The sequence below is a fragment of the Odocoileus virginianus genome, chromosome 25 (assembly GCF_023699985.2).
Source record: "Odocoileus virginianus isolate 20LAN1187 ecotype Illinois chromosome 25, Ovbor_1.2, whole genome shotgun sequence".
Taxonomy (NCBI): domain Eukaryota; kingdom Metazoa; phylum Chordata; class Mammalia; order Artiodactyla; family Cervidae; genus Odocoileus; species Odocoileus virginianus.
The window spans coordinates 317,899-341,648 of record NC_069698.1 but is presented as its reverse complement, the minus strand read 5'-3'; the positions used below and the strand labels follow the sequence as shown (position 1 = coordinate 341,648).

Here is a 23,750-nt window from a genome sequence, read left to right as displayed (position 1 = left end):
TAAAAGATGCAAAGACATTATTACAGGATCAAGCGACTTATTTTATTATGATAGAGCTCATTTATTATTAATTTTTAATTACTTCATCACCAAGAGTAATTTAAAAAATAAAAATTGAATTAAGCAAGAAATGGCAACGCACTCCAGTATTCTTGCCTGGGGGATCCAATGGACAGAGGAGCCTGGCCGGCTACAGTTCATGGGGTTGCAAAAGTCAGACACGATTTAGTGATTAAAACAAACGAAAAACATATATATCATTGTATAAACAAATCAGTGCAAGTTTATATGAAATACATACACCTCCTTCTAGTGCTGGACAGGGAGTCCCTGGTTTTTGTTTGTTTCTCTGTTTGTTTTTAAAATCTCAGTCTGTTACCTATTTTTCCTTCTTCAACGTAATGTTCATGTCGAGGGAGACAGGGCAAGGTGTCACCTTTGCTCTCCCAGCATGTGCATGTGAAGTCGTTCTTGTGAGATCATGAGATGCAGGTGTTGGGTGTGAGCGGCAAGCACTGTCTAGCTTGCATCCATTCAGCATGCTGTTATTAAATGTCTGCTATGTGTCAGGCAGTATTCTGGATGCTCGGATCCATGAAGTCTGACACACACACACACACACACACACGCGCTCTGCTCTCGTGGAATTCACTACAAAGCAGAGGGAGACAGGTGACAAATAAACAAGGTAAATGTGTAGAGGCCCATATAGTCAAAGCTATGGCTTTTCCAGTAGTCATTTCCAATGTGAGAGTTGGACATAAAGAAGCCTGGCGCTTCAGAATTAATGCTTTGGGACTGTGGTGCTGGAGAAGACTCTTGAGCGTCCCTTGGACTGCAAGGAAATCAAACCAGTCAATCCTAAAGGAAAACAACCCTGAATATTCATTTTAAGGACTGATGCTGAAGCTCCAATACTTTGGCCACCTGATGCAAAGAACTGACTCTGTTGAAAAGACTCTGATGCTGGGAAAGACTGAAGGCCAAAGGAGAAGAGGTGGCAGAGGATGAAACAGTTGGATGGCATCACCGACTCAATGGACATGAGTCTGAGCAAACTTCAGGAGACGGTGAGGGACAGGAAGGCCTGGTGTGCTGCAGGCCATGGACTCACAAAGAATCGGACACAACCAAGCAACTGAACAACAGCAGCAAAAATGTATATAGTGCATTCCACGACGATAGAATGCTGTGGAGAATGAAGCTGGGGAGGGGCTTTGTAGTGGAGTGGGGGTCAGGGTATGAAAGGTAGAAAGTCAGGGATTTGTTGTCTGAAATAGGATGGTCAGGGAAGGCCTCACTGCCAAGGGGACATTTGCACAGAACCCTGAGACACAAGGGAACTAACCTGCTGTGTGCTGAGGGCAACAGCGCTGCCGGCAGACGGGAAAGCTGACGCAGAGGCTCCCAGGCAGGAGCCTGCTGACTGCACGTGTAGGGTGTGTGCAAGGTCATAACCGTTAAATATGGAAATAATTTTATTATACCCAAATCTGTACTTGGTGTCAATGTCTTGCCAGCATGCATCCTTAAATTATTTTTTAATCATTATCATAAACATTTAAAATATATTTAAGACATAAAGGTGCTGAACTCTGGCTTACTGCCAGATTTTCGGTGCCTCAGGGAAGCAGAAGCTCAGAGCCTCAGGTGGCTAGCTAGTATGAAGGTGGGGGAGGTGGGAAGAGTGAAAGAGAAGATGAGAAGGGTTGGGGAAAGAGGAGGGAAAGACATCAAATATGTCTCTTCAATCTCTTCAATGAACAGTTATCTTCTTCATAGTATCGAGAACAAGAAAGGGGCTTCCCAGGTGGCGCCAGTGGTGAAGAATCTGCCTGTCAATGTAGGAGACGCAGGAGATACAATAGACGCAGTTTCCACCCCTGGGTCGAGAAGATTGCCTGGAGTAGGAAATGGCAACCCGCTCCAGTATTCTTGCCTGGGAAATCCCATGGACAGAGGAGCTGGGAGGGCTATAGTCCCTGGAACTGCAAAGGGTCAGACATGACTGCATGACTAAACACACAGAACAGGAAAGACTCCATTCCTAAAACCTCCAGGCGATTTTGAAATTCCTTTCAAGATAAAACAACTATTGATCCCACGTATAATTTAAAAGTTCCTAAACATTACTGTGATTAAGCTTTAGTTTAAGGTACAAATAAAAATATCCAATCACTTTCTGTTTCACTGAATCAAGGGTTAGAAACACTGAATAAAAGGAAATCTTTAAAAGGAAAAGAGCCTGGGAGTGGGAAATGGGAAATGAGAGACAGGAAATACTGGGGACAGACTTCTGGGATGACACCATTCCCCAGAGATCAAGGTCAGTCGTTCTCAGCGTCAAGGTTAAATATAGCTGTTCCTTCCTTGGAAAGCTTTGAGCAGCCACCAATAGCTGCATGAGAACATGTTTCTGAATGGAAATCGTGTAAAAAATAATTTGTCACCTGCAAAATAACTTTGTATTTATTAAAAAATGATTAAGAACCAGATGACTTAAGTAACAAAAATACTGACTCAAGTCATGATAAACCTTTTTTACGCAAAAGTTACTTATGTCATTCACAGTCCTTCTTAATGCCTGGTCCAATTTCCAAATCTACTGAAGAACAATCAGTTCCCTTTGCCAACTAACTTTCAGCTGAGTTTTTAAGGTCTCATTTATCTGAGAAAGTTTAACTCTTGCTCCAACTTAAAGCCCGTCTGATTCTTCTCCCGAGCTCTCCTGTTCATCCTGTAAACGTTTGTAGAATGTCTGCTGCATGTCAGGCACTGTGCCTGTACAGGGTTGCCTAGTAGCAAGGCGACCAAAGTCCTTGGCAGAGCTTGCAGGCTACAGAGGAGGGAGATGTCAAACCAGAAAAACCGAAAAAGAGCTCTGAGATTACAATATTTTGTTTAGGGTGCTTAGTGGCATCGACTTTTGTGACCCCATGGGTTGTAGCCCACTAGTCTCTCTGTCCATGCGATTTTCCAGGCAAGAATACTGGAGTGGGTTGCCCTGTCCTTCTCCAGGGGATCTTTCCGACCCAGGGATATAACCCAAGTCTCTTATGTCTCACTAGTGCCACCTGGAAAGCCCCACTTTTGTCCAGTACTTTAGTGCTTTCAGCAAAAGTACATTTTGCTCTTCAAAATGTAGCTCTGATGTAGGATAGATACTCTAGTTACGGTTTACAGATAAGAAAACAGAAGTGGAGGCAAATCATTTGCCAGAAGCCACTCCAGTAGCAAGCAATCCATGTGGAATTAAAAGGAATCATACTTCCTTTTAATAAATTCAGCAGCCCCTCCTTTTCTGGGTTCCTAAAGATGTTCAGACCCTAAAGAAGGCAGAAAGCCAAAGAACTGATGCCCTCAAACTGTGCTGCTGGAGAAGACTCCTAAAAGTCCCTTGGACAGCAAGGAGATCGAACTATTCACTCTTAAGGGAGAGCAATCCTGAATATTCACTGGAAGGACTGATGCTGAAGCTGAAGCTCCAGTATTTTGGTCATCTGATGCAAATAGACAACTCATTGGAAAAGTCCCCGATGCTGGGAAAGATCGAGGGCAGAAGGAGAAGGGAGTGTCAGGCGATGAGACGGCTAGATGGTATCACTGATGCAATGAACATGAACTTGAGCAGGCTCTGGGAGATGGTGAGGGACAGGCAGCCCTAGCGTGCTGCAGTCCATGGGATCGCAAAGAGCAGGACATGACTGAGCAACTGAACACAACAGCAACGAGGCGTTCAGCTTCCCTGTGTGTCGGCAATCACTCATCCGAACAGTCACCTCCCTCTCTCTTCTGTTCCCCGCCCCCGAAATGATCAGTTTTGCTTTAGAGTCTCAGAAGCAAGGAAAGAAGCTGTCTTTTGAGTTGTTTTACCACAGATGTTATCAGCCCAACACCCTATACAATTAAGTATGTTCTACCCGACATAAGCAGGGATCACCGTGGGCCATGGGAGTTCACCTCCTCATATCAGATGGGATTCCCAGAATGAAGCCTCTCTTCCATGCTTCTGTGGCAAGCATCTTTGCTGCAGAATTCTCCAGTGTTCATCTGAAGTTCATCTGAGCTGTGTGTACACAACCGTTGGCAAGCTAGGGGTGATTGAAGATAAGGCATGTCCTGCATTCTGTCATCATCTTTGACTAGAGAAATATTTAAATACAGCAGGTCCAGATCAGAATTCCTCCCCTTAGTTGGTTAAAGGTCACAAAGCAAAGGCACGGGCTGGGCAATGGGAACAGTATAGAACGTAGAAGGAGATAGCGTGCTTAGTAGATTGTTCCTATTTCTTGTTCACTTGTCAAAAATAGCTTGCAATGCTTTGTCAAAATGAACCTTGTCCCTCTGTTTACATCACAGTGATATCACTAGTGCCTCTTGTTAATCTGAGTATGAAAGCGGAAAGTGTGCCGTGCTATGTCAGTGGGATCAGCGTGCAAGGGGACATATTTCCTTCCACTGCAGACAGGCTTTGTGCTGGGGAGAGGGGTAGTGATGCCTATAAATCCATTTTGTGTCGGTGCCCTGGAACTCAGTGAAAATGCCTAAGCGAGTTTCTTGGTGGAGGATTACACTGGAATATGTTCTTATGCCATACGATTTAATTGATTCCTTGAAGAGTTTACTGTCTCTCAGTTTGCATTTTTTTTTTTTTTTTTAGTATAAAGAAAGTCAGATGACGAGTGGAAAAAATGTGATATGTGTTTTCATGAGTCTTATGGTGAATAAAAAACAACCCTGTTCTTTTTGAGTTCCCAACACAGATCTCTAGTTGGGACTAAGAAAAAGGAGGCCTTCAGAGACATGCAGGACTAGTTTGGACAAGCAGGATTAGTTCATTTCTTAACCTTGGGAAAGTTACTTGTCTTTGGTTAGCCTAGACTTCTTCTGTAGGATGGGTATCATACTACCTGCCTAACGGTGATGTTGTGATGTTTAAATCAGAATCATAAAGTACCCAACTCATTCCCTCTCAAAGGTAGGCTAAGGGGGAAAATCTACTACATTTAAACACACATTAGAAAGAAGCACACCACACAGCAAAGAAACTGTAACATGAAATATGAGGACATAATTGAAAAACCAATGTCTGTCAGAGAAATAACAGTCAATGGACAAAATTCATATGTTAAAAGAACAAGACAGTAAGATTGAATCACAAAATATTACCTAAAACTTAACTATACACTGTTTTTAAAAGACAAAATGAATTTAAAAAGTGATTTAATAAAGCTGAAAATAAAACTAGGCAGTTATACCAGACCACATAATAATAAAGTAGGGATCTCAACCTTAACACCAGACAATACTGAAATCAGGGCATTCAGTGAGAAAAGGAAGGCAATCTACAGTGATAAAGAGGGCAATCCACATAAGGATCTAAGTACTACAAGTATTTATGCACCAAAGGACATAGTGTTATTACTTGTAAAACTTACAGGAAGTACGAAGAGAAGTGGAGAGTGCTTCAGTAAGAGATTTTCCTTTTTCTTGGCTCATTACAGAGGCAGCGGGGGCAGGGGTCAACAAATAAGGCTAGGAAGAGTATTAAATCATACAAATAATAAGTTTGGTAATATATGTATAAACAGAAATTACCCTCCTTTTCAAACTGACCTTGGAGACTTCATACATTTGATCACAACAAAATTCTTGGTAAATTGAAAAGTTAAAAGCTACATTGCAATAAGTAACCTCTTATCTAACTTAGATAGAATTAAAACTTGAAAATGCTGCTGCTGCTAAGTCGCCTCAGTTGTGTCCAACTCTGTGCGACTTCATAGACAGCAGCCCACTAGGCTCTCCCATCCCTGGGATTCTCTAGGCAAGAACTCTGGAGTGAATTGCCATTTCTTTCTCCAATGCATGAAAGGGAAAAGTGAAAGTGATGTCGCTTAGTCGTGTCCGACTCTTAGCGACCCCATGGACTGCAGCCTACCAGGCTCCTCCGTCCACAGGATTTTCCAGGCAAGAGTACTGGAGTGGATTGCCATTGCCTTCTCCAACTTGAAAATAAGGAAGCCAAAATTCTACTCCCTAAAATATGAGAACTCTCTCTTAATCTCTGAATCAAAGTGAACATAAAACAAGCATTGTGGCATATCAGATGTGACGTATGTGCGTAGCATACAATGCCACAACAAGGCCAGTTGCATTGTGTGTGTGCGTGTGTGTGTGTGTGTTCACTTGTGCATGTACCAAATAGGAAACTGCTTCTCTTATTTAATCTTTTCTGAGAATAGGGATGACTCATTTACTGCCTTCCAGAATACTAAGGTTTAATACAAAGAGGATATTGATTCATTCTTCCTTTTTCTAAAGAATCAGAATAATGTCTTAAATAAACTATGTCATTATTCTATTTAGGGAGGAAAGTGTGTATACTTGCTAACAAGTGGGTGTTTTCAAAGTTGAGCTCACTTACTAGGAGGAAGCAGAAACGTAGAGATGAACTAATGCATCTACTCCAGGTCACCTGGGTCATCACACTGCTGCCTCACAGCTGCTCCCTACGCCCTGGGGGTTCACGTCTGTCTCTCATGTTTTCCTTAGGTTGGTTTGTTCAGGGGGACTGGTCTACTTCACCAAGTGCCACAGGGCACAAGGAATAAACTCCTTGAAAACAGCAAGCCCAGGGAGTGAGTTCTGAGTAACAAAATCTTAGTCTGAAACATATTCTTCAATTGAGTCATTTTTCTGACACTGACTTACCTTTGTTTTTCATAGTCTCCCCCCTCAACTCTTGGCATAGCATTGAAATTCCATAACTATTCAATAACCAAGAAGAGTATGAGAGGCTATGACCATGGACGGTGGGAAATTAATGAGCACATGTAAGTGTTTATGGTATGTGAAGAATTTAATGAAAAGCCTTGCCCAGAAGTTCAAAGCCTTGGATTCCTTTTCTCCAAAGAGTTTTCACTTTGCTATTTATAGACAGGGAAACAGAAAATACAGGAGTTAAGTAATTTTCTCTCAGTTGCTCAGCTCGTAAAAGATTAAGCCAAGATTCACAAATCCCTGTTTCCATCACTGCTCCATGCTGTTGAGATATGGATATACATACTCCGTACTTCACAAAAATAATTGGCAGATAAACCATTGCAGTCCTGAAAGAAAATAGTAAAGAGAAGCCTTGGTGATTATAAAAGCTAGAAACCTTGAGCCAATTCTGTGCAGTAGGAGAAAGAAACTAAGAGAAATCTAGGTGTCTGGGCTTCCTGAATTGACCTAGTAGGTCCTCACTCTTTCCCTTACTTCATTCTTTAGCTGTTCCTACTGTTTATATGCTTCTAAAGTTATAATAGGTCTCATATATTCAAAAATTACAAGATGCCCTGTTTTTGCTAACTAGCTTCTCATTTTACTTTAAGGATCCTTGTGAAATTAGCCTGAGAAATCCGTCTGCTGACTCTTTGCTTCTTGTTCTTCCATGAATGAAACCTTCCCTTCCGATATGATTTTCCTGAGCAAACTTCTTTGATTTTCTTTAGACTCTTAGATGACTTTCTAGGAGACCCAGATTTGATACCTGGGTCAGGAAGTTCCCCTGGAGGAGGAAATGGCTACCCACTCCAGCATTCTTGCCTGGAGAATCCCATGGACAGAGGAGCCTGGTGGGCTAAAGGCCATGGAGTCACATAGAGTCAGACACTACTGAGCGACTAACACTTTTTTTTTTTTCATTTATTTTTATTAGTTGGAGGCTAATTACTTCACAACATTTCAGTGGGTTTTGTCATACATTGACATGAATCAGCCATGGAGTTACATGTATTCCCCATCCCGATCCCCCCTCCCACCTCCCTTTCTACCCGATTCCTCTGGGTCTTCCCAGTGCACCAGGCCTGAGCACTTGTCTCATGCATCCCACCTGGGCTGGTGATCTGTTTCACTACAGATAATATACATGCTGTTCTTTCAAAATATCCCACCCTCACCTTCTCTCACAGAGTCCACAAGTCTGTTCTGTACATCTGTGTCTCTTTTTCTGTTTTGCATATAGGGTTATCATTACCATCTTTCTAAATTCCATATATATGTGTTAGTATACTGTATTGGTCTTTATCTTTCTGGCTTACTTCACTCTGTATAATGGGCTCCAGTTTCATCCATCTCATTAGAACTGATTCAAATGAATTCTTTTTAGTGGCTGAGTAATATTCCATGGTGTATATGTACCACAGCTTCCTTATCCATTCGTCTGCTGATGGGCATCTAGGTTGCTTCCATGTCCTGGCTATTATAAACAGTCCTGCGATGAACATTGGGGTTCATGTGTCTCTTTCAGATCTGGTTTCCTCAGTGTGTATGCCCAGAAGTGGGATTGCTGGGTCATATGGCAGTTCTAATTCCAGTTTTTTAAGAAATCTCCACACTGTTTTCCATAGCAGCTGTACTAGTTTGCATTCCCACCAACAGTGTAAGAGGGTTCCCTTTTCTCCACACCCTCTCCAGCATTTATTGCTTGTAGACTTTTGGATAGCAGCCATCCTGACTGGCATGTAATGGTACCTCATTGTGGTTTTGATTTGCATTTCTCTGATAATGAGTGATGTTGAGCATCTTTTCATGTATTTGTTAGCCATCTGTATGTCTTCTTTGGAGAAATGTCTGTTTAGTTCTTTGGCCCATTTTTTGATTGGGTCATTTATTTTTCTGAATTGAGCTTCAGGAGTTGCTTGTATATTTTGAGATTAATCCTTTGTCTGTTGCTTCATTTGCTATTATTTTCTCCCAATCTGAGGGCTGTCTTTTCACCTTACTTATAGTTTCCTTTGTTGTGCAAAAGCTTTTAAGTTTCATTAGGTCCCATTTGTTTATTTTTGCTTTTATTTCCAATATTCTGGGAGGTGGGTCATAGAGGATCCTGCTGTGATTTATGCTGGAGAGTGTTTTGCCTATGTTCTCCTCTAGGAGTTTTATAGTTTCTGGTCTTACATTTAGATCTTTAATCCATTTTGAGTTTATTTTTGTGTATGGTGTTAGAAAGTGTTCTAGTTTCATTCTTTTACAAGCAGTTGACCAGTTTTCCCAGCACCACTTGTTAAAGAGGTTCTTTTTTCCATTGTATATCCTTGCCTCCTTTGTCAAAGATAAGGTGTCCATAGGTTCGTGGACTTATCTCTGGGCTTTCTATTCTGTTCCATTGATCTATATTTCTGTCTTTGTGCCAGTACCATACTGTCTTGATGACTGTGGCTTTGTAGTAGAGTCTGAAGTCAGGCAGGTTGATTCCTCCAGTTCCATTCTTCTTTCTCAAGATTACTTTGGCTATTCGAGGTTTTTTGTATTTCCATACAAATTGTGAAATTATTTGTTCTAGTTCTGTGAAAAATACCATTGGTAGCTTGATAGGGATTGCATTGAATCTATAGATTGCTTTGGGTAGAATAGCCATTTTGACAATATTGATTTTTCCATGGTATGTTTCTCCATCTGTTTGTGTCCTATTTGATTTCTTTCATCAGTGTTTTATAGTTTTCTATGTATAGGTCTTTTGTTTCTTTAGGTAGATATACTCCTAAGTATTTTATTCTTTTTGTTGCAATGGTGAATGGTATTGTTTCCTTAATTTCTCTTTCTGTTTTTTCATTGTTAGTGTATAGAAATGCAAGGGATTTCTGTGTGTTAATTTTATATCCTGCAACTTTACTATATTCATTGATTAGCTCTAGTAATTTTCTGGAAGAGTCTTTAGGGTTTTCTATGTAGAGGATCATGTCATCTGCAAACAGCGAGAGTTTCACTTCTTTTCCTATCTGGATTCCTTTTACTTCTTTTTCCGCTCTGATTGCTGTGGCCAAAACTTCCAACACTATGTTGAATAGTAGTGGTGAGAGTGGGCACCCTTGTCTTATTCCTGATTTCAGGGGAAATACTTTCAATTTTTCACCATTGAGGGTGATGCTTGCTGTGGGTTTGTCATATATAGCTTTTACTATGTTGAGGTATGTTCCTTCTATTCCTGCTTTCTGTAGAGTTTTAATCATAAATGGATGTTGAATTTTGTCAAAGGCTTTCTCTGCATCTATTGAGATAATCATATGGTTTTTATCTTTCAATTTGTTAATGTGGTGTATTACATTGATTGATTTGCGGATATTAAAGAATCCTTGCATTCCTGGGATAAAGCCCACTTGGTCATGGTGTATGATTTTTTTAATATGTTGTTGGATTCTGTTTGCTAGAATTTTGTTAAGGATTTTTGCTCATTTTTTTAAGGATTTATGTTCATCAGTGATATTGGCCTGTAGTTTTCTTTTTTTGTGGCATCTTTGTCTGGTTTTGGAATTAGGGTGATGGTGGCCTCATAGAATGAGTTTGGAAGTTTACCTTCTTCTGCAATTTTGTGGAAGAGTTTGAGTAAGATAGGTGTTAGCTCTTCTCTAAATTTTTGGTAGAATTCAGCTGTGAAGCTATCTGGTCCTCGGCTTTTGTTTGCTGGAAGATTTCTGATTACAGTTTCGATTTCCTTGCTTGTGATGGCTCTGTTAAGATCTTCTATTTCTTTCTGGTTCAGTTTTGGAAAGTTATACTTTTCTAAGAATTTGTCCATTTCATCCAAGTTGTCCATTTTATTGGCATAGAGCTGCTAGTAGTAGTCTCTTATGATCCTTTGTATTTCAGTGTTGTCTGTTGTGATCTCTCCATTTTCATTTCTAATTTTGTTAATTTGGTTCATCTCTGTTTGTTTCTTAATGAGTCTTGCTAATGGTTTGTCAATTTTGTTTATTTTTTCAAAAAACCAGCTTTTAGCTTTGTTGATTTTTGCTATAGTCTCTTTAGTTTCTTTTGCATTTATTTCTGCCCTAATTTTTAAGATTTCTTTCCTTCTACTAACCCTGGGGTTCTTCATTTCTTCCTTCTCTAATCGCTTTATGTGAAGAATTAGGTTATTTATTTGACTTTTTTCTTGTTTCTTGATGTAAGCCTGTAATGCTATGAACCTTCCCCTTAGCACTGCTTTTACAGTGTCCCACAGGTTTTGGGTTGTTGTGTTTTCATTTTCATTCATTTCTATGCATATTTTGATTTCTTTTTTGATTTCTTCTATGATTTGTTGGTTATTCAGAAGTGTGTTATTTAGCCTCCATATGTTTGAATTTTTAACAATTTTTTTTCCTGTAACTGAGATCTAATCTTACTGCACTGTGGTCAGAAAAGATGACTGGAATGATTTCAAATATTTTGAATTTACCAAGACTAGATTTATGGCCCAGGATGTGATCTATTCTGGAGAAGTTTCCGTGTGCACTTGAGAAAAAGGTGAAGTTGATTGTTTTGGGGTGAAATGTCCTATAGATATCAATTAGGTCTAGCTGGTCCATTGTGTCATTTAAGGTTTGTGTTTCCTTGTTAATTTTCTGTTTAGTTGATCTATCCATAGTTGTAAGTGAGATATTAAAGTCTCCCACTATTGTGTTACTATTAATTTCCTGTTTCATACTCATTAGCATTTGCTGTACATATTACGGTGCTCCTATGTTGGGTGCATATATATTTATAATTGTTATATCTTCTTCTTGGATTGATCCTTTGATCATTATGTAGTGTCCTTCTTTGTCTCTTTTCACATCCTTTATTTGAAAGTCTATTTTATCTGATATGAGTATTGCGACTCCTGCTTTCTTTTGGTCTCCTTTTGCGTGAAATATTTTTTTCCAGCCCTTCACTTTTAGTCTGTATGTGTCTCTTGTTTTGAGGTGGGTCTCTTGTAGACAGCATATATAGGGGTCTTGTTTTTGTATCCATTCAGCCAATCTTTGTCTTTTGGTTGGGGCATTCAATCCATTTACATTTAAGGTAATTATTGATAGGTGTGGTCCTGTTGCCATTTACTTTGCTGTTTTGGGTTCACGTTTATACAACCTTTCTGCATTTCCTGTCTAGAGAAGATCCTTTAGCATTTGTTGAAGAGCTGGTTTGGTGGTGCTGAATTCTCTTAGCTTTTGCTTGTCTGTAAAGCTTTTGAATTCTCCTTCATATCTGAATGAGATCCTTGCTGGGTACAGTAATCTAGGTTGTAGGTTATTCGACTAACACTTTTACTTTCATTTTCTGCTAGTTTTAAAGGCTTTCTTGGATCCATTATTAATGTGTGGCCTGTACTCCTTTGGAAAGTATTTTTGAAACAAGAGTCTATTATGTAGGAGGCAGAAGACCTAGGTTCAAGTTGCAGCCCTGTTATTTTGTAGCTGTATTAACTAGGACAAATTATTTAATTGCTTTGATTGTCAGTCTGTAAAATGAGGTAATAAGGTGGAGTTTTTTGGTAAGCATTCAGTGAAATGATGCTTATCTTACATCAAAATATATTAACTATGATTAATATGATTAAGATTGCTAAGGAAATGACATCAGATGCATAAATACTTTGGAATATGCCCCAAGGCTTTAAAGATACAGCATTTTGGTATTTAATCAGAGGTCCAGAGCACAAATCTTTACAAATCTTTTGTAAGCTTATATGCTTAAAGCAGCACTTTGAAGATGGGATACTTCCCCCACCTAAGTAACAACCCCTACCACCCATGATGCATTGCTACGAAAATATGGACAGTTTCGTCCCACAAATACCAGGAAAGCTCTCTGTCCTAAATACTTCTCCTGAAGGGCTAGTTCTTCCCCTTGTCTTGTGGGTTGGCTGAAATCCTCTCAGATTCTTTTGATACTAGCAGTACCCAAAGGATTTTAAATGCCAGCCCTTTTCATTATCAGTTCTTTTCATCAAAAAGGCTCTAATTGAACTAATTTCTGACACTTTGCTGCTAAGTAGCCTAAAGGCTTTGGATCTAGAGTAGGGATGGAAGAAAAAGTAACGCTGGTGCCCGGAAGCCTGGTGATCCTAGATTTAGAGAACACAGCGGTAGGGTGTGAGTGCTCAGGGCAGCTAGAATGCAGTATGCAAACCTGAAAAAGGGACAGCTTCCCACAAAGCTTTTGTACAACCAAGTTCCTGAGAGGAAGGCAGTTGGTTTGTTAGAAAGTGTAAAGGTTTAGTATCTGTTGAACTCTATCCTAATCCTATCTCTTCTTATTTGCTATTTGAACTTTAACAAATTACTTCACCTCTTACATCTCAGTTTTCTTACCTGTCACTCATCGGTCCATGTAAACTAACACTTGCTGGGTCTCTCAGTCTCTCACTTTATTTTACGTTCGTTTCATAAACTACCACTATCAGTTCAGTTGCTCAGTCATGTCTGACTCTTTGCGACCCCATGGACTGCAGCATGCCAGGCCTCCCTGTCCATCACCAACTCCCGGAGTTTACTCAAACTCATGTCCGTTGAATCAGTGATGCCATCCAACCATCTCATCCTCTGTTGTCCCCTTCTCCTCGTGCATTCAATCTTTCCCAGCATCAGAGTCTTTTCAAAAGAGTCAGTTCTTCCCATCAGAACTACCAGTGTACTCATCTTTGCAAGAAAACTCTAGTACATGTTAAAATCACTATGAGATACTGATACAATCACTGTGATATTAGAATGCATGATTCTGATTCCAAGATGAACACCTAGAGTAGACTCTGGAGCCAAGAGCTTGACTCAGCTGTTAGGTACCTCTTGGATGCTGGCTCCCACTTAGCCAGTTGGGCCCTTGCAGCTCCCCATATCCCCAGAGCTGGTATATTCACCCATCAGCTCCTGAACTTCAGCCAAATGCAAAAGATTCTTTCTGAAATATACATGAATGCTTTGAACTATGGGGCTTCCCTGATAGCTCAGTTGGTAAAGAATCCGCCTGCAATGCAGGAGACCTGGGTTCGATCCCTGGGTTGGGAAGATCCCCTGGAGGAAGGGAAGGGCCACCCACTCCAGTATTCTGGACTGGAGAATTCCATGGACTGTATAGTCCTTGGGGTTGCAAAGAATTGGACACAACTGAGCAACTTTCACTTCACTCACTTTGAACTGTGAAATGATAGGCTCTTCCTACTGAACAATAGCATCTGATCCATGGAACATGTGTGGTTCCCAAATGCTTTGGGGACCTGGAGCGATTGCCATTCACAGATTCCAAAGGAGAATGACCTCCCTCAAGCCTAGGGTTTATTGGTTCCTTTTGGAAACTTACATATTTCACCTGGAAAAGTCTTGACCACACAGGGCAGAACCTAACTTACCATGGGTACCCAGTGTATTAATGATTATACTTCATGTTCCACTAACCATAGTGCTCAGATAATAAAAACTAATAATAGGAGGGACATTTTCTCCTAGCTGATGAGAAGTAAGAAACTGAAGTAGGGAAATATTGCAGATAGATATCACTATTTTGAAATTTTGCCAAGGACAAGCCCTGAAGTTCACCAGAGTTTAAATTAGACTGAAATGTTGTCTTTTGTTTTAAGTGTTGCTGGAATTTTTTGCATGCTTTTAATTTTAGTTGATGGATTTCACTCCGTTCTATAGAGAGGTCTGTAACTGAACAAAGTAGGCAATTCTTTTTTTGTTAGGCAGTTATATATATACTGAAAGAAGAGAGAAGACTAAGAGATATAAACCCATATTTATTCCAATTTTAAGTATTGGTGAGGAAAGTAACAGGTAATAACATTTAGAGCACTGCTGTTGTTTTATTTAGCAAGGGAGAAAATCGAGGGGATAGAAGTGACTCAATCATAATCACTTAGCATAGGATGGATGACTACCATCAGACTACCATCAGCGTTACTATAAGCGTCTCTGTTTATGAAGCTCAAATGACCAAAGTATCAGTGAGTTTGGTCACCAAGCAGTTAACACAGTCTCAAGCTGTGTGCCCCTAACTCTTGCTGGCAGGTACTGCGGCTCCTACATGGATCACCAGACGATTTTCCGAGTGCCCAGCTCTCTGGTTCACAGTCAGCTGCAGTGCAGTTGAAGGCTTTCGGACAAGCCGCTTTTGGTGGAATATGGCAGTTACATCAGTCAACGTAAGATGGAGATCAGTCCCTTAAGAAACCGTAACGAAAGGTTAAACAGAGGCCAACATGTTATGACTCTAAACTTTAAGAAACTTTGAGAATTTAAGGAATGAAAACTGCTTCTTTACTTCTGTTATTGACTAGCATATTTTTATAATGATATTTAAATAAATATATAGTAGAAGCAAAATATATGATAAATAATACATATAATTATGTATTTATTCTGCTGAAGCTTAAATTAAAGAATAACATAATTGCTTGTTATAATTGAAAAATAGTTTCTTACATTGTTCCTGAAATATCAGACAATTTCTTGATTCATTGTTCTCGCCATCCATAATTTTTTGTAAATATGAAGTTTACACCATCATTTGGTGGATTGAAGGGCAATAGTTGCAATTCACTACGACCTCTGATACACAGGGAAAGCTGGCCATTCAAGGAGTCCAAATGCCAACCTTCAGAATGTTGAACTTCACACTGAGAACTATTGGGAAACATGGCCAGGAAGAGGTCAGGGGAAAAGGCAATGCCTGAGGGAGGTCATTAGCGCTGGAGAGAGTAGACCCTGACTCAGGAAATTCATGACCTGTTTTAAAAGCAGGGAAAGTAAAGGTTAACCACTTAGGAATCCATGAGGTTAAGACTTGAGAGAAAGCTCAGTTAGACCCTTCCATCTCTGCCAATACTAATATACCTCCTTCTGGATTCAGAATCTTGCACTTCTGAATATCAGAATATCACAGTCACCAGTGAGGACAGAGGTAAATAGTAAGCTACCTTATTTTTAACTATTTTTTCTAATGATGAATATTTTCTAGGAACTCATCCTCTCCATTGTGTGCTATTGAGACAGTGGTTGACCTCACCATGCCCTATTCCTATTCATCTGCACAAAGCACAGACTAGGTAGCTTATACAGAACAGAAATTTGCTTTCCACAGTTCTAGAGGCTGGACATCCAAGATCATGTTCCAGCTTGGTTGAAGGAGGGCCATCTTCTGGCCTCAGACTTCTCATTATGTCCTAGAGTGATGGAAGGAGTGAGGATGCTCTGGGCCTAGTATCGAAATAAAGGCACTCATCTCATTCATGAGGGCTCTGTGTTCATCATTTATCACCTTCCAAAGGCCCCATCTCCTCCTACCACCACCTTGGGCATTAGGACTTCAACATATCAATTTGGGGGTGAAGAACACAGTCCTTTAGACCATGGCAGAGAAAAAACATTCATTATTACTATCATGATAAGCTACAAGCCCAGGAGTAAAGATTCTGGGCCAGGCAGGCAATGAATCTTTGATGAGTAGGCTTGTTGAAGTGCCTTAGAAGTCCTGAGTTTTGAGAACAGTTGTTAATCTCTCTAGGTCCAACCTTTAAGATCAGTGGGTATTAATACATTTTATGGCAGAGATCACTTGAAAATGTAATTAAATGCACAGACTCAGAATGATGTATCTGATCGTAGAGGATTCAGAGACACCAGAAAGCCATTTAAATTCCCCAGACACTCTAAAGACTGCACTCTGAGCCTACTAGATTTGAAGTCATGCTCCAGGTTTCTCTTTCTTTGAGTTTGGGATAAAGCCAAGACTCACATTCTTGCTGAGTCAAGGGTAGAGATGTAGGAGTCTGATTGTACATGGTGAACTGGATGCAGTGTTGACTCAACTTCTTGTGGATTTGTTTGCTTTCTTTGCTCTCTTAAATTCTCCCTTTTGCTCTTTCAAATATCAGCTATAGCTTTGCTTTGATGGAGAAATTATATTATTACTATTGCCACATTGCTACTCACGTCACTTAGCAACTCACATTTCTTTGTTAATGTGGTCTGGTGCATTTTAGGGACCCACACAAGATTTCCTATTTTTTGTTGTCTCTAGCCTGTCCTGTTGGATCTTTTAGATGCTCCTCTGGTTTGTGCGTCCCTCAGGCCCAGCGATGTGATGGAGTAAATGACTGCTTTGATGAAAGCGATGAACTCTTCTGTGGTGGGTATTCAAGCTTTTATTATGACTTTTCTTAGGAATAAGTGGCTTGCCAGGACCATTGTTGGTGCTGATATATATCCTGGTCTTTGTAGCTGTTATCTATTACCACATAACAAACTACCCCTGACCCCCACCCCAAACTCAGTGACTTAGGACAATCATTTGCGCTAGATTATCCCTCTGTGGGTTGTCTGAGGTATGATTGATCTAGGCTGGACTCAGCTGGGTGTCACTACCTAAGCTGTGGGTCCTCCTGGGCTTGGTTCTTCTCAGGCTGGAGTCCAGTCTACTTCTCATGGTTCTTTTCCTTGTTGAACTAGTGGACTGGCCACAGCAGTGGTAGAAACAAAGGTGGGGTGACGAAAAATGCAAGTTTCCTCTTAAGTCCTGGGCTTGGAGCTGGAACAGTATTACTTGTATCATATTCCATCCGTCAAATAACGAGGCCACAGTCAAGGGGCAGGGCTGGGACCGTGGCAGAGGTGGAGGTGCATAGTACTGTTATAGGGAGTGAAGACCTGTGGCTAATATTCAACCCACCACAATCTTAAACCTGGTCCCATTTTAAAGCACAGATCTTTCCTCTAAAAAGGAGTTCAGAATCTGCGGAGAAGTAAACTATCTCAGAATGCTTGCTTATGGAGTACAGGTACTGAAAATAAAAAGAAAAAGATTTTTTTTTACCTGTATATTACATCAATATCACATTGGTGATAATTAAATGGTAGGGTATTGGGTATTATTATTTTGGGCAGAGAATCTCTGATTTGGCTTTTCATTACTATTTGCACATCATTTCTGAATCTATCTCCAGTTTTAGGGAGCAATATGGGGAGAATAGTTCACCAGACCATGTGACGCCACTGGCAACGCTTTCTTCTAAAGAGCCAAAGTTTGGGACTTCCCTGGTGGTCCAATGGCTAAGACTCCACACTCCCAATGCCGGGGACCTTGGTTCGATCCCTGGTCAGGGAACTAGATCCCATATGCTGCAACTAAGCGTTCGAATGCTGCAACTAGAGATCATGTGTGCTGCGACCAAGACCTGGTGCAGCCCAAATAAATAAACAAATATTAAAAATAAATAAAGATCCAGAGTTTAATACAATTGCTATGGTGATGCTATTTAATCTTTTTCATATTTTAGAGAAATATAAATAACTGAAAACTTTTGTTCATAAAAAATAACCTATGACTCTACATCTTTTTTTTTATTGGCAAAACAAAATAAAACCCTCTTAACTTAGGCTTCACTAACAATTTAAATCTATAGGATCTTCTATTTCTTAAGAAAATATGTACTACTATATAGGGATTGAGGTTGCTTTTGTTTTTTATGTTATTATTCCCTATTAATGCGTCACTTGATGCTCCAAGTGAAAGTGATTATTGTTACTTTATAACAAGAACCGTGCTTTAGTAATCATCATTTCTCATCATGCCATGTTGTGAGCTGTTCTCTAGGAGTTGACTAGGTTACCAGCTACTCTCAGAGTAGATACATGAACTATTTCAGGGCAGCAATGTCCTCCTTTCTGCTCCCAAGATGTACCTCTGAAAAACCAAGAGCAGATAACACAAATAATGACTTCTCAAAAAAAACAGAAATTTCTAAGAAATTATACCTTCTAAGAGTGCTCATCAATATGTTGTATCTGTCATTGGTTTAAAGGAAATTTCTGAAAATATTTCAAAGAATAAAAATTATAATAGATTTATACTGGTATTTCCTAACTCAGGAAATGAACGTCTCCAGGATAAAATAATTTTAAAGAAGAGTTTTCCTTACCAAGAGACTACAAGTCTGTTGTTTCTTAAGATCTCACATTCATTAATGTGTTCAGTAACTTTTAGTGAGCACCTACTATTTGATCAGGCTTTGCTGGTGGCTCAGTGGTAAAGAATCTGCCTGCCAATGCAGGAGATTGATCCCTGTGTCAGGAAGATCCCCTGGAGAAAGAAATGGCAACCCACTCCAGTATTCTTGCCTGGGAAACCCCATGGACAGAAGAACCTGGTGGCCTACAGTCCTTGGGGTCACAAAAAAGTCAGACACGACTTAGCAACTAGACAAGAACAACTACCTGATCAAGCACTTGAAGTACAGAGATGAGTAAGACAAAGTCCTCAACCTCAGGACACTCCATCTTGTTTAGGAAGGTGAACAAGTTCCATTTAGCTAACAGCTTATGATTTTTATTTTCCTTAAAATCTTATGATACATCTAATTGTAATTAAATAAACCACTAAAATGTAATATATTTATGCACAGCAAAAGTCAGATCTGACAAACTCAAAGTGCAAAGAGTTACCCCAAAGCTTAAACATCTACTTTTCCTCTTGGAGCTGTCAGTTTTGAGAAAATACACATTTTGTTTTAAGTCATCTTAACCACTTGCGTGTTTCCAGGGGCACTGCTGGTCCTCAGGGGTCCCGCTGATGTCTCAGGCTCACCAGCTTCCGCCTGTTCTCCTTCCGGTGACTCTCAAGGCTGCCTGCGATGCCAGCTCCCTCAGGCAGCACAGCAGCCTGACCCGCGACGGCTTCCAGGCCTGTGAGGACGGCCGGGTGAGCAGAACTGCGCTCACAGTGAGCGGGAGTGCTCTGCGCTCTCCTCTGCTCCCTAGCACACTCTTCTTTTTTTTTCAACTTTCTCATTTTATTTTTTTTAATTTATTTTAAATTAATTTATTTACTTTAATTGGAGGCTAATTACTTCACAATATTGTGGTTTCTGCCATACATTCACATGAATCAGCCATGGGCGTACACGCCTAGCACACTCTTCTAAGCCAAAATCAAAATATCTCTGTTGAGCTAGGGCAATCAACTTGTCCTAGTTCTCCCACTGAAAGTCTCAGATCCCAGGAATCCTCCTGGGCCCAGATAAAATGGATGAGTTGTTCACTAATTGAGGTGGCATCTGCGCGGGTGTGTGTGTGTGGAGAGAGAGAGAGGAAAAGAGAGAGAGAGAATACTGGAAGATTTTCCTTGCTGACATAATTTTAATGCTGCTCTTGACTAAAGTATACTGTGCATCTGATATAGAGGGATGTGCCAGATACCGTGATTGGGTATAGTCTATCTAGCCCCTACAAAAACACACACAGCCAGGGTTGTGAACAAGTGTGCTGTATATTCACAAAATCTGCCCATTTCCCCCCCTAATGGTATAAAAGGACTGAGTATTATTTTTGCTTTAAGATTTTCTTGGAGAACAAGACAAAGTAATGGCAAAGAGGCCACTAAGCCGCTGACACGGCCGACTGCTCGGCATCTCAGGGGAGGCTGTTGGATCGATTCTGAGCTAGCACCTGCCTGCCTTTCAGAGGCTCTGCTGAGACGCAGGGACAGGAGCCTGTGGGACTGCTCCAGTTCCCTCTGCAAATACTGACCCTGTGGCCAAGCCATCCTTGGTGGGCAGAGCTCACTGTTACTCACTCAAATCAGTCTCTTCTTTTGTTCATTTTTAGGTATTCCATGCAACAACAGAACTTTTAAGTGTGGCAATGATGTTCGCATTAGGAAACAAAATGCAAAATGTGATGGCAACGTGGATTGTCCAGATGGAAGTGATGAAGAAGGCTGCAGTGAGTAGAAACATATTCCTTCTGATCTTTTGTATTTCTCCCTCAGTCGACCTGTTTTTTCATTTTCATTTCATTCTTGGTATAATTCCCCTGGTAGAAGTTGCCACAGGCCAGGCAAGAATAGTAGATATTGGTGAACTGAATCCGAAATGGTTTCTCAGAATTAAGAATTCTAGAGTGAATTCTTTTAATTCTTTCTTAATTCTTAAGAGTAAGAAATAATTAAAACTTATTCTTTATTTTCTGCCTTCTTTCTTGATAGTAATTATTCATGCACTAGGTGTTTACATGAAGTACTTCTACTTTCTAATAACCTTAATCAAGGCATAAGCTCTTAAAGAAAAACCGATGAGAAAAGAAATAGGTACTGGAATACTGTGGATGATTTTATCAATTATGCCTTATGTTGTGATCAATGTCAAGAGCTGGTTCTTTCTTTAGCTATGACCCGAGAACTGTAATCTGCCATGTGTCATTATTAATTGCATGACCTCTAATTGGCCACGTGCCAACATGTTAATTATATATCCTTCTCAGTACTATTTACACTGGAAAATAATTGCTTTGATACCCAGTTTTTCTTGTGTTTTGGACTTACAAATTCTCTCCTGAATCAACACAATTTCAAGGACACTCTCAATTCGGTTGCTTTTGGGACTAATCTTTCTTCTCTACCTAACAACCCGAGCTCCACAGCTGCTGTTTTTATTGGTGCGGCTGTTCCTAATAGGTCCCTTCCTCCCCTCATGTCTCTGCACAGAGACTCCGCAGCAAGGCCTGCTTTCAGGAGGAGGTAGTGGTTTGTTGGTGCTGGCTTCAGACAGACGCACCTATTGCCTCTCTAGATAAGCAGGGGATTGCAAGTTGCTTACCTGGTTAGTTACTTCCCAACCCAGCTCAAAATTTGCCTGAATGCCTGGTTTTTCTTCCAAGTCTGCCTTAAACTCATGGGACCCCTCCTCTCCTAAAGGCTGCAGCAGCAGTTCCCCCACCCTCCACCGCATCATCGGGGGCACCGATACCCAGGAGGGGGGTTGGCCGTGGCAAGTCAGCCTCCACTTCGTTGGATCTGCCTACTGTGGCACCTCAGTCATCTCCAGGGAGTGGCTCCTCTCTGCCGCCCACTGTTTCCATGGAAGCAGGTAGAGCATCTCAATTCTTACTCTGAAGTGACCACAGACCACATAGCTGCTCTGACATTGTGGGAAGAAGCTTGCATTTGGATCCATTCAATCAATTCAGTTGGTCGTTCTTAATTTCGTTTTGTTTCTGTGACACCAATTGTATGCTGAATGTTCTTTTTAAGTTATTACCAACTTAAAGGGAAGGTCACAAAAGTATATCAAGAATGAATAGGCTTTTACTAGGCTGAGAAAAGAAGATAGCGCTTTCAGGTGGGAAGGAATTCTATGGGAACGTGTGAAGACTGTGGAGTGTAGGAATGGTGGAGGACAGCACTGAGGGATGACTGGAGTATGGAGACCCCTATTTAGGGTGTGAAGGCAACGACTCTGTACCCAGTTTCCAGTGCGGTGGTGGGGAGCGTTCGCACACCCCAGAGCAATGGTCTGACACCAGCTAGGTGTCCTGTAATTCAGCTCAGTTCTGATTTGTCTGCCCAGATAGACAGATTACGCACTTTAGGGGCTCAGTCTAACAAATCTACTCCCCTCCCCCCAATTCAGACACCAGTAGAATGTCCAGGTTGTCACCTGCACTTTTGACTGACAGGCTATAGAGTGTAGGTTCCAGGGACCCCCTCCTTGGATTTTACTAATTTGCTACAGCAGCTCACAGAACTCAGAGAAACATTTTACTTGCTGCCTTGCCAGTTTATTATAACAAGATACAATTTGGGAACAGCCTGATGGAAGACATACAGAGGGCAAGGTGTGAGAAAGTGTGCAGTTTTCCATGCATGGACTGTTTAACTTCCAATCTTCACGTGTCTACCAACCCGGAAGCTCTCCAAACCTTTTGGGCTTTTATGGAGGCTCCCTGACACAGGCACGATTCATTGAATCATTGGTCACTGGACACAGATTCAACCTCTAGCCCCTTCAGCCTTAGTTGCAGTCCAAAAGTAACCTCAGTAACATAACAAAAGACACTTTGGTTCCTCTCATTTAGGAAACTCTACAAGCTTTAGGAGCTCTGTGCCGGGAATGGAAGGATGACCAAATGTATATTTTTTAGTATAAATCTCAATATCACAGAGGAGGATCACAAACAAGTCCTTTGGGGTAATTGTCAGGAGGGCTCTGTCTGTCCTTACCAATGGGGTTACTGTGGGCCAGACATTCTCCCCTCTAAGGGAGAAAGGAAAGCTTGGACAACAACTTCACTTAAAATGTGACCTTATTTGGAACCAGTTGAATCCTAGGTACAAAAATATATCAATTATTTCTCACCTAGAATTTTAAAAAGTACTTCAATGAATTTATACAATTCGAGTATTTGTTTCTCCTGGAAATTACAGGATGCATGTTAATGACCGAAATGGCTATGCTTCTGTCCCATCACTAGTCTTTTATGTGATATATTACCCGCAATACTCCCCTAGGTCCCTGTACGCACGTGAGATTAGGGGCCAAGCACTTTGGGATGAGTCCTTCTTTTTCTTCCAAAGCGTCCACATTCTCTTCACCCCACCAGAGCAGGCTGCTGTGCTGGTGGGGATAAGAAGCCCCAGATGGAGATTAGAAAGCCCTCGTGACCTCATGCCAGTCCACTGGGGGGCTCACAGCGAGCGGGGCCCTGTGAATAGTCAAGATTGAGCAGTTAGAGCAGCAATCTTTAAGGCTTCTGGTAGTTTGCAAAAAGAAATCTCCTTAAATTGCTGCTTGGAACACTGATTTCTAATCTGTCTTGGTATCATTTGAATTTGGTGAAAGGATCTCCAGATCACTGTGTTATTGGCCCTGTCTGTCTCCATCAAATACCACTGTCAGCATGAATAGGAAGAAGGTACCAAATAAATTCCAGTCACTAACAATCTTAACTTGTGGGTGGTTCCTGAAATACCGATGGCAAGAAAATTTCCAGCATGTCCTTAGAACTCACTGAGGAAATGTTCTGGAACCCAGCTCTCATCTGCCAGCCCTACTCGACCTGACTTCATGGTTTTACTAGGGAGACAAGGGAGGCTCAGAGGCCCAGTCAGCTACTGCAATCGGGAGTGAACGTCAGACCTCCCTTCCCGCAGCCCCTCTCTCTGCGGAGGGCTCTCTCCAAACCACATACGGTTCTTCACGC

General features: G+C 40.9%; 1 protein-coding gene across 1 annotated transcript in view; it reads left to right on the top strand.

Moving 5' to 3' along the window:
* The window catches only part of TMPRSS7 (transmembrane serine protease 7), a 42,151-nt gene that overhangs the window by 13,454 nt on the left and 4,947 nt on the right, over positions 1–23,750 (top strand). Inside the window, 8 exon segments of the mRNA XM_070455040.1 lie at positions 6,727–6,833; positions 14,787–14,920; positions 16,798–16,905; positions 17,481–17,554; positions 19,315–19,471; positions 19,474–19,494; positions 20,379–20,495; positions 21,466–21,637. Of these exon segments, the coding sequence (XP_070311141.1) occupies positions 6,727–6,833; positions 14,787–14,920; positions 16,798–16,905; positions 17,481–17,554; positions 19,315–19,471; positions 19,474–19,494; positions 20,379–20,495; positions 21,466–21,637 (890 nt within the window).